Source organism: Lithobates pipiens, unplaced genomic scaffold, assembly GCF_037356315.1.
Source record: "Lithobates pipiens isolate NorthernLeopardFrog02 unplaced genomic scaffold, aLitPip1_a1.2 Scaffold_28, whole genome shotgun sequence".
Classification (NCBI taxonomy): domain Eukaryota; kingdom Metazoa; phylum Chordata; class Amphibia; order Anura; family Ranidae; genus Lithobates; species Lithobates pipiens.
The window spans coordinates 42,568,768-42,580,966 of record NW_027507789.1 but is presented as its reverse complement, the minus strand read 5'-3'; the positions used below and the strand labels follow the sequence as shown (position 1 = coordinate 42,580,966).

Below are 12,199 nucleotides of genomic sequence, written 5' to 3'. Positions count from 1 at the left end.
TGCCATTAAAGTTCATGTCTGTGTAAGGGTATATATGTGTACATGGACACACAGGCTTTTATGGAGCATTAGCAAAAAAAAAAAAAAAAAAACTCAAATGCTCTTAAAAGCAAGCTTAGAAGCTGTAGTGTACATGGAGCCCAAAGGTTTTTGTACCTAATGCATTCTCATCATAAAAAAAAAAACCTTGCACTACCCGAGTCCTCTATTGATCCAGTGCTGTGCCTAGTTGTAGGTCTTCTCTCCCTTCTCACAGGCTTTGTTGACAGCAGCGGGTGTCATTGGCTCCTGCTGCTCTCAATCTAATCCTGTGAGGAGGAAGTAGGGGGCGGAGCCGAGGTGCACTGTGTGTGTCTATGGACGCATGCAACCCGGCTCAGAAGCAGGCCCACACGTGTGCTACCATAGCAAGTGGCTTGCTATTGGGCACACACTGAAGAGGAGAGTGCTGGTGGGGGACCTCAGAAGAGGAATTAAGGAGCTGCTCTGCAATACCATTGAACTGAGGAGGCAAGTATGACATGCTTGTTATTTTAATGCAAAAAGAAATAAAAATGAGGCTTACAACTACTTTGATCTAAATATTGCAGCAAAAGCTGGTTCTTTTTTATGTTCAAAAATAGGCTTATTTACTTCCAGAACAAAGATTTTTTTGTTCTGGATTGTTTTGAAACTGCTTCCTATCACATTTTTGACAGGAAAAACAGAGATTACACATGGAAACTTCCACTGCAGCAGGACACAAGTAGTTTCCTAAAATCAAAGCTAGCAAGAAGCAGGGCAGATCGCTGTAGCAGACTTAAGACTCCATGCACACTGAAGCTGAAAAAAAGCTTTTTCTGGATGCCAGATTTCTGGCAGAAAACGCTGGTTGAAAAACGTGCTTTTAACAGCGTTTTGTACTAGCGTTTATTAGCGTTAGCGTTTATGGGCGTTTTCAATAAAAATACACAGAGGACACTCCAAAAATCCCACAGTGCATTCCAAACTCCCACAATGCATTGAGAAAATAGAACGCCGAACACTAACTAACGTGCGTTTATCAGCGTTTGTCCTTTTTTTGCTGGTGAAAAACGGCACTTCAAACGCGAATTTCTGGCGTTCAGAAAAAAATCCCATAAACTCCACTGCTCATTAAAGCTAAAAAACTTCCATGTGTGCATGGACACATAGGCTAACATAGAGTGGAGTTTATGGGCTTAAAAAAAAAAACGCCCAAACTCCAATAAACTGCAGTTTATGAGCTCCAGTGTGCATGGAGTCTTAGTGTGCTTATATGTCTATGAGCTTCAAGAAATGCCAATCAAACCCACATCCTTGCCAAATGACTTACAGTAAGGACAGGGACTATTCTACCAGAAAATAGAAACAAGTTTATAAAACATAACCACATCACACGGCTCCCTTTTTTTTTTTTCCATACAAGCTTTATTTGAAGTGTATAAAACGCACACTTCACACACTGCAATGTTGAGCAGCGCGATGCATGGCTCTGCCCGACACTGCAGTGCAATTCGCCTTGATACGCTGCGTTTAAATGGAGCATGTCTGCATTTTAATGCAGCACCAGGCTGCGTTGCAGTATAAATGGGAAACAACGGTTTCCGGCGAGTCCCTGTGGTGACAAACGTTTTACCATGCAGTGAAAACGTCTGTCATCGCATATAGTGTGAATTGGTGCTAAGCATGCATATTCCATATCTGTCTGATTCCTGTGGAAGAAGAAAATGTAGTTGGCCATCCCTACTACAGTGATCCTCTGTCTCCTTGGTCCTGTGCCAAGTAGCTGCCCTGCTGCATAGTAACCCCAGGGGTAGCCTGCTCAGCATGGGCACCATTCAGAGAACACCTTGTGTTTTTTTTTTTCTCAAAGCATTTAAAGCTTTCTCTTATTGGATTAGGTGGAGATTGTGACGTTATCGCCCACCTGTCCAATTTATCTAATAAGAGAAAGTCTTGCTTTTTTTGTTTACAAAGTTAAGAACTTTATTGAAAAGCAATATTCATACCACAAAACATTGCAGGATAAAAAGAAAAAAAAAAGGTACAAAAATATACATAATATGCATTGTTTACATATGTCTGTATAAGGGAATACCAGTCAACTGTATTCAACAGGAGGACTACTAGAAAAAGGAGGTTATCCTACATTTACTAAGAGAACACACTCACCTGGACCAGTGAGGTTTGGACAAACACTGGAGGATCCCGGGGGGTGTAAATAAGGAAAGAGGGGGGATAGGTATGGGCGGGGGGTAAATAAGGAAGAAGGGGGGGAGAGAGGCAATGATTATATGCAGAAGGGAAGGGAGAGGATGGGGGGGACAGGACAGATGACAACCAGGCTAGGGTCCACCCAGCCAACTGTTATGGATAAAACTAAGGGTCTGCTTCCTCCAGCAGTAAAGAACCCCAAGAATCTATCCAGGAGCACCAGATTTTGTCACTTACTCGGACAGTGTCCCCGCAATCTGGTTAACATCCCCCGCAAACCTGTTCCCAGAAGCTCTGGAAAAGGGGGCGGGACCATATCATATGTATAAAGGAAGCCTCCATATTGTGGGTAGGATGAGGATCTATCTGGGTAGATAGCTGCCAGTCTGTGTGGTGTAAAGTAAGCCCTGTGTAAAAATTGAAGTTGTATGAAGCAATCTCTAGCAAAAATCAGATTGGTGACATAGGAGGAAAACACAGCTTCCCCAGTCCTCATCAGTGAGGGAGGGGATATCCTGTTGCCATTTCATAAAAACCTTCGTTTAGAAGATGAGGATGAAAGTCTTGCTTTAGTTAACAAAGAATACAAGGCATTCTCTGAATGGCACTCGTGCTGAGCGAGCAAAACGCTATAATTACCATGCAGCAGGGCAGCTGCACAGGACTCGGAAGACAGCGAAGATCAATAAAGTAGCAGCAGATGCTACTTAGATTCTCCACTAGTACAGGATCTGCCAAGTATGGAATATGTATACATACAGCGGTCCAAGCTGAACCAATTAAACAATGCAAAAAAAACAAAACATACCTGGCATTCAGCTTAAAGACTAAAGATTTACTTGAACAAGTAAAGATGTTCATATATTTGTATAAAAGCACTGAAAAAAAATACAGCTGTTAGAATCACACCATACACCTAAAGCTTAAAGCGGTAGTAAACCCTGAGGAAAAAAACCTTCAAGACAAAAAAACCTGCATTGCATACTAGCACATTATGAAATACTTACCTTAGAACTAAGCCATGCAGCGGTGCCCAGTCACTGCTGAGGGTGCCGATGTGTTCCTTCGGCGTTTCTTCCAGGATCCCTGCGTCCGGCACTGTGAGTGTCTGGAGCCATGATGACGTCACTTAGGCGCATGTGCCCTCCATTCCGGCAGGATATGCCGGACCTGCAGAGCGCAGGTAAAGCGAATGATTAGAGGTCTTGGGGCCGAAACGATCTCAACCTGCTGGCGCCAGCAGCTGCAAAAAGGGTCAATATCTCCTAAACCATACAGGTTTAGGAGATATTCTTTTTACCTACAGGTAAGGCTTACCTGTAGGTAAAAAATCACCAAGCAGGGTTTACAACCATGGTCACTGATATACACTTACATATCCATAAAATTAGAAGCAATATACAGTAAAACCATGGATTGCGAGCATAATTCGCTCAAGAAACATGCTTGTAATCCAAAGCGCTTGTATATCAAAGCAAATTTCTCCATAAGAAATAATGAAAACTCAAATGATTCGTTCCACAACCATTTACTCATAGGTCCTTCAGTTTATAGTCCATATAAAAAGATTATACCAATTTGATAGGTTGTGTAACCATAAAATGCCTCCACACAATTAGAAGCAAAATTCAGCAGGAGCTAGAGAGTATTAAAGAGAAGAGAGTCGCCTCTAAGTGTAGCAATATGTTGCTAAATGTTGTACCTTCATTAAATGTAACCATATTGGAACACTTAGAGATGCCTCTCTTCTCTTTTATACTCAGTTGTGACAGGACGCTACTTGTATATCAAGTCAAAATGTATTATAACATTTTGCTTGTCTTGCAAAAAAGCTCTCTAACCAAGGAGACTGCGACTGGATAGGGCTGAATGCTGTACCAAGAGGCACAGGTGCCCTGTCTGCCCAGGGACAAAAGGTCAGAAACACAGAGGACTTTGACAGCGGCCATGGACCTTGCACCTGTCCCTCCTGGGCATCCTATAATGCTGGGAGGGATGCACTGCAGCTGGATAGCTACGTGTGCAAGGGGCGTAAAGCTGGCCATAGACAGTGTGAATCTTGGCTAATTCAGCAGGAACCGGCGGAGATTTGAACCATGTATGGGCAGGCTGCATGTACCCAAGTTGATCGATCGATCAATCAACTTGGGTACAACCAGTGGGGACGGCTTCCACAATGGCTCAATGACTGTGTTGATGGAGGAATGACGTGATTTTCTTTCCTGCAACAAAAATCACTCCATCTATGGTTGGCTTAAGTTGGCCACAATCACTATTCTTTTATTTATTCTTATTGTTTCGATTACTGTTTCCACCTGAACTATTGTTATAAGGGGTTCACTGAGACCAAAAAGTTAGATCAAGGGTTCGTCTGTGTTAAAAAAATAAATAAAAAAAAAAAATTTGAGAATGGCTGCTCCAGAACATTCCACTGACACCCAATTATTGTGGAAGCTCCCAATGGAACCCACTGAGAGAAGTTCCTTTCTTCAATAATAAACACAATAGAACAATATGCATTAGATTTGCTATTTGATTCAGGTCAGCAGAGGAAGATACATTGTGTGTGTGTGTGTGTGTGTGTGTGTGTGTGTGTGTGTGTGTGTGTGTGTGTGTGTGTGTTATTTATCAGCGTATAACAGGCACATTTATTTTAAGAGGGAAGTTTCAGGAAAAAAACCCATACATTTTAAATAAGGAACTTTGAAGCAAAAATAAGGGTCAGTGCCCATCTACAGCCTCACCATTGCCATCAATGTAGCCTGATCAGTGCCCATCTGCAGCCTCAAAAGTGCCATTAGTGCAGCCTCAGTCCACATCAATGCAGCCTAGAGGAGACAGGGAGGGGGGCGGGACGAGCGCCAACAGATTACATACAGTGAGAATCTCCTATGATAGGCAGAACAATGGTCCAATGGCGGCCCAGGAGACGGGACTTCCTATTACAGAGGCCGTTGAGTAAACTGGAGATTCTGACTGTATGTAATCTGTCGGCGCTCATCTCGCCCCCCTCCCTGTCCTCTCTAGGCTGCATTGATGGCAATGGTGAGGCTGCTGTATTGCCCCCCTCCCTGTCCCCTCCGAGGAAGCTAAAATTGAAGTGTTGACGTATAACACACACGCGCTATTTGCACCCGATTTTCAGGGTGGAAAAGTGATGTTATGCGCCAATAAATACAGTATATATATATATATATATATATATATATATATATATATATATATATATATATATATATATATATATATACACATACATACATACACACACACACACACACACACACACACACACACACACACACACACACACACACACACACACACACTAGAGCTGCACAATTCTGGCTAAAATTAGAATCACAATTTTTTTACTTAGAAGATAGATCACGATTCTCGCGGGGGTCTTTGCTAAAATATATGTAATGTTTGGGGGTTCCAAGTCATTTCCTAGCAAAAAACATTGATTTTAACTTAAGAAACAAGTGTCAAAAAAGGATTTAGACTTTAAGTGGTTAAACCTCCTGTATTTACACATTGTTAAAAACTTGGCAGACTGCCTGGATTTCTTCTTTACACACAAAAGGTTATCCCTTTGATCTAAGGAGGAAGAGTCAGTTACAATGTTTCATGTTAAAAACTTGGCAGACTGCCTAGATGTTTTCTTTTGACAGCTGAGTGAGCAGATAAGTCTCTCCACTTGTTATATGAAAGAATCAGCAAACTCCGCAATAGAGATTGTCAGGGTGGTTGAATCGAGATCACAATTTTTTTTAACGATCAATTGTGTAGCTCTAAAACACACACACACACACACACACACACACAAAAACAAAAACTGAGCTATTTCAGTAAGAAAAAAAAACATTTAATTTTAAAACATCAACATATTTGTTACAAACAATGTTTCAACTGGTCCAATTCTACAACAAATTAACCATGATTGTTAAAATTATTTACAACATTTCAGTCTCCTAGCTGATGCTTTAATAAACTCTGCTATATAAATACAGTACTTTGACAAGACGAAATAAGGGTTGTTCGCATTATTCAATAATAAATCTATTACAAAAACCAATGAAAGTACAGGGGACACAACCATTAATGTTCTGCTGTTCTGTGGTCTCGTTTAAAGGAAATCACCGGAAGTCTTTATACTGCTGGATGTATACTACAATATGTACATGTTCTGTTAAAGCGTCGCCATCGCCATATGCAGTACAAGGCCGCTCATTTTTTTTTACTTAAACCACTTGTATTTTCAGTTAGAAAATAGTCTAGGGTGGATTCCCATACTGGTTAAGTCTAAAAAAAAAAATGGCGACCTGCATTGTCTTTTGGCAATGAGAAAACTAAAACAGATGATTTATAATAAATTTACTGAAGTCAGAAGCTACTATACATAAGTAATATATGCAACAATGAATACATATGAGCCGTGACCCTGCAGGCGATTCAGTCTGACTCTTTCCTGAATGACTGCCCTTCGGCTAAGGTGTGCAGTGTATCCAGTTACCCATTATGTGAATAATAAAAAAAAAAAAAAAGTGTCCATTCTGTCCCAGAATGCTTTGTACCGCTAACCTATGCGTCCAGATACTAAGGCTCTCTGCATCCCTATGTGCCAATCTGAGCTGAAGATCAAGAGAGGAACCGTGCAACCCCGACACCATATGTACACTTTCACAACACAATTACAGTAAGCGTGTGAAGAAAGAAGGTTTCATCAGATGGTCTGCATTGCACCACAGCAACCAACCAGACCTTACTTTGCAGCAAAGTAGAATGTGATTGGCAAATGTGTTGGTAAGTTATATAAGTACATCCCTGTTTTGTTTTTTGCTTCAAGGGTGTGGTGAGCTTTTGGCCACAACATCCGTTTTATACATATTACACACACATATATAATATATTATATATATATATATATATATATATATATATATATATCGGTATAAAGTTGAAAAAGGTGCAGCAGGCACTTAACAGACTTCGCAGAGAGAGGATGATAATAGTATAGTCACGTTTACTATTACATGCATGTTGCCTTGACAAGGGTGGGTTGTGCCTCAGTGAAATGTTGGTGTAATAAGGTACCTATATGGTCTTCATCATCATTTGATGGAAGTCCTTTGAGTGCTTACTATAACTTTTGCTGTTATATTCCCTTTGTAGAACCAAGGCATTTACATGAGACTAAGTATTGATACTGAATCTCACATCAAATATACTATATTGTCAAAAGTATTGGAACACCGGCCTTTACACACACACACACACACACACACACACACACACACACACACACACACACACACACACACACACACACTTTAATGGCATCCCAGTCTTAGTCTGTAGGGTTCAATATTGAGTTGGCCCACCCTTTGCAGCTATAACCGCTTCAACTCTTCTGGAAAGGCTGCCCACAAGGTTTAGTAGTGTGTCTATGGGAATGTTTGACCATTCTTCCAGAAGCGCATTTGTGAGGTCAGGCCTGGCTCGCAGTCTCCGCTCTAATTCATCCTAAAAATGTTCTATCGGGTTGAGATCAGGACTCTTTGTATGCCAGTCAAGTTCCTCCACTCCAAACTCGATCATCCAAAGCAAGGTCCATAAAGACATAGATGAGCGAGTTTGGGGTGGAGGAACTTTCCTGATCTCTACCCGATAGAACACCCCTGGGATAAATTTTGAGCGGAGAATGCAAGACAAGCCCTCTCCTCCACATCAGTGCCTGACCTCACAAATGCACTTCTGGAAGAAAGGTCAAATATTCCCATAGACACTCCTAAATCTTGTGAACAGCATTTCCAGAAGAGGTGAAGCGGTTATAGCTGCAAAGGGTGGGCCAACTCAATATTGAACCCTACGGACTAAGACTGGGATGCCATTAAAGTTCATGTGCGTCTGAATACTTTTGGTAATATAGTGTGTATATTATATATATATATATATATAACACTGTAAAGGTACAGTAGGCACTCAGACTTCCCAGAGAGGATGATAATAGTATAGTCTAGGTTTACTATTACAAGCATATTCCCTTGAGAAGGGTGGGCTGTGCCTCAGTGAAATGTTGGTGTAACAAGGCAACTATGTGATCTTTATCATCATTTAATGAAATTCCTTTGAGTGCTTACTGTACCTTTTGCTGTAATATTCCCTATAGAACCAAGGCATTTACATGAGACTAAGTACGGTTACTGGATCTCGCATCAAATATATATATAAAATGAACATTTTGGCCAAACGCTAACCTACTATATCTTTTGTGAAAAACAAATAAGGAAGCCATCTGGTAGTCTATGATAGTGCATACGCCCACTTCTATGTGTCTTGAAATTGACCTGATTGACAGCAGAGGTGCATGCAAGATTAATACATCTCTATGTGAAGCAGATGGATCAGTCCTATCACGCAACAGTATTCTTTGTGCTTCCACTCGTGGAATTAGGTTGGCCCTTTGTGTCCTGATCCTTGTCCAAAAGATACACCAGGCTGGCAGATGGGAGAATGGCCACCATACCAGGACGTGTCTGAGTATTGTACGACCCAACTATATTCCCTCTTCATAGCTAGTTTGCTTTAAAGTAAATCTAGGAGAAACATGGGGGGCTATCCTTGGTGATTGCCTTCTAAGAATGCCTGTAGCTTCGGGAAAAGCCAAAAGTCCTTATGGGCATACTTGTTCTGTGTCAGTAGCTCAAAGTAATGAAACCAGTGGTTTGGCAGTGGCAACCTCCCATGTTCATGTCAGCAAAGCCATAGGTATTCCTACTTCAATCCTGGTTTCCTTTGTGTATTTCTGTGCAGTATTCCAGCATGAAACAACATCTGCACTTTGCCTTTGTGCAGGAGTTTCCTGTAATGAAGACCAGTCACTATTGCTCTCTCACTGTGTCGGGTGACTGGTCGTGCATCCCCTCCCCCCATCTGCTGGGTTCCCTCCATAGCGCTGCTCTCTGGGTTTCTAAATGTATTTGGTACACACAAGTTGGTTTTTCATATTCTTGTGGCTATAGAGCAGTGGTCTCCAAACTGCGCCTCTCGGGGAACTTTTCTTCCCACTGATAAAGGACACTATTCCTCCAACTGACACCAACAATGGTCATAATTTCTGCTACTGACATCAGCAATGGGGCACTAGATCTCCTATTGATGCCACTCCACCCAATACCAGAGACGCATTGTTTACTCCCACTGAAACCAGGACAATTTCTTCTCCCAATGGCCACAGTCCAGCCCACCTAAAGTTTGAAGGACCATAAACTGCCCCTTTGTTTATAGAGTTCGGACACCCCCGCTATAGAGCAATACAGTTAAATAAAAATGTTTGTGCCTGGAGTTCAGATTTCAAACCTGACCACTATTGGGGTAATGCAGACCATGTGAAGAAATTCATCCCCCAGACATCTTGATTAATAAGGCCAACAAGTTCTGACCACTGAACAATGATGAGTGATGTTGTAACCAAATACCTTGTTGTGTTCTCCCAGTAGAGGGTGGAAAACTAAAGATGGCACCTGTCTGTTGCTATTGTGGCATGTTTGCTAAAATGATACAAACTGAAAAAAAATAATTAGTCTTCCAAACAGATCTTTTGATTAATTCCAAAAGGGGTATAAGTGGCTAGTTTGTTTTACAGTCATTTGAAAGAAGGCATCCCATAGCAGCCAATTTTCAACATCTAAAAGAAAATGAGACTTGGAATCTAACACCTTCAATCTGAGAATTTCTACTGGCCAGCCTCAGGACTGAAATAAGACTTATTTTTCCTCCTTGCAATCTAGCCATAGGATACATACTGACAAAACCAATAATTTTTTTCCATCTTAAAGTGGAACTAAACCCATTGATTTAACAGTTTAAAAAAAAACAGTTACATTTCCGACACGTGCCAGGAACATAACTGTGACATTGGTTGTGCTCTCAACCAAACTATCAAATGTCTGGTGCCATAACTGATCACATGTGCCGCACCATGCCAGCTGAAGATCAAACCGAGGCCAGGATGGCAGCTTCCTTGGCTGAAAACATTAGGAGGGTTTAGTTCCACTTTAAACTCAACTATATGAGGATATCAATTCCACAATAGGTTTCAAATGTGTGTTTGTGCTCTAACAAGGGTATTCTAATAACGTATCTGAAGGCTAAAGGCTTCTATTCAATAAACAGTGCAAGGACTAATGTGCCAAAACCCACAGTAACCAGAGTTCAGCTTGAAGTTTTCATTCATACTAAATGGATTCTGGCTGGTTGCCCTGGGCACAGCACTTCGTGGTTACTGCATTGCACCTTGCACGACTGTAGTCAATGAACCCAAATTGTTCAAATGCATTAACGGGTCAAACATTGGCTTTCATTTTTAATCTCTTTGCAAGCAATTAGAACTGAAAATTATTTTGTAGGGAGTAAAATGACCTTTGCTTTAAGGTGCCAAAGTCGAAACTACCTAATTTGCTGTCTAAAAGGAAGCCATTAGCTGAACTAGTAAAAAAAAAAAAACTGTGACCATTTTTTAAATATATGCTACTGTGAATTTAAATAAAAAAAAAAAGCAAAGACAATTTTATATTGCCTAACATACTTATTATGTCTTTTCCCAGTATTAAATGGGCCGCAAAGGAAAAGACTTTAGGTGAAACGGGGTGGGTAGGTAGTTTAAAATCTCAGTTCATTAAAATAAGAAAAATGACAGACAATAAAAACTATGAGAACTGTACAATCATATTCACCTCCAGTTGATAAAAAAATAGAGATATATCACAGCTCACGAACATATACAGATCTGTCAGCAGATGTGCCAATAAAAAAAGAAGGAAAAAAAAAAAAAAGTCTACTTGGACTTCCTCCGTTTGGATTGGTTGGAACTGGCTCCAGGTTCTGCAAGGAAAAAACAGTGGTTGATTAACCTCTTCACTGCCAACAGGGAACAGAGCACTGGCACTGGCTGCCCCTCCGGCAGTCAAGGGGTTGACGTTGTAATCATTAGTAGCTTTGTAGCTCATATTGGGGGCTATTTGACTGTTGGGGGTGTTTTCTGAGGGTGCAGAGACCGTTTTAACGTCCCGGTGACAACTTACTGTATCCTTGCAAATAAGAACCAGATAGTATGTACTCTGTAGGGTCTGCTCTGCAGAGGGAATGTAATGCATCATCTATAGACCCCAACAGCACAATACTGCACCACGGTCACATTATACTGCAATATAAGCTACCTGCAAGCCATCAGCAACATAAGCAAAAGCAATTTGGTATAATTATGAATTCTATGAAACACATGAATGCAGTACGCATATTGAAGCAGATAGCTGTGACCCATAGCAACCAGACTTCATCAGTCAATGTGTTGAATGGTGCTCTTTCTATACTATACCTACCAACACACATGGCTTGTAGGAGGGGGAAGGGAGAGCAATAGTGTACGTGAGAGCAGCCCCTTCTAGTTAGTTATGCATAAACAAAATAAGGATATTGTAATATATATGCCAATGTACAATATATGCAGCCAGAAGTTTGTGTATACGTAACCATAAAACCCACTACATGGCCAAAAGTATGTAGAAGACCCTAGAGTTTAGGGGTTTCCAGCAAAAGGTAACGCTACAGCATGCAAAGACATTTCAGGGCCTGTTCACACAAAGTGCGTTGGGACTGCGCTGAGCTACCTTGCCCAATTCATTCCTAATGCAAGACATGGCAAAAAGGTTTGTTTCCTATGAGGCTAGTTCACAGCACCATGCTGTGGTAGTATGCACAGTGCAATAAAATCCACTGCATTGCACCACACTCCAGCCAACAGAACTTTGCAACATTTCAATAAAGTTTGCAAAAAAAAAAAGTAAATACAATTCAGGGATTGGTCATTGGCACCACTGCATTACACTGCACACCAGAGGCTGAGTGTGTGTCAAACATGCACCTCCGACATGGTGTCAGCACTTTGAGGAAAACCCTTTTTAGCTTTGGCAGGACTGTGCCC

General features: G+C 41.1%; 1 protein-coding gene across 2 annotated transcripts in view; it reads right to left on the bottom strand.

The window, feature by feature from the left end:
* Positions 1 to 6,066: 6,066 nt before the first annotated feature.
* Positions 6,067 to 12,199, bottom strand: part of NCOA6 (nuclear receptor coactivator 6) — a 66,166-nt gene continuing 60,033 nt past the window's right edge. For both annotated transcript variants that reach the window (XM_077459140.1, XM_077459141.1), the window contains one exon: positions 6,067 to 11,100. In XM_077459140.1, coding sequence (XP_077315266.1) covers positions 11,054 to 11,100 — 47 coding nt within the window. In that variant the 3' untranslated portion in view covers positions 6,067 to 11,053. The remainder of the gene's footprint in view (positions 11,101 to 12,199) is intronic.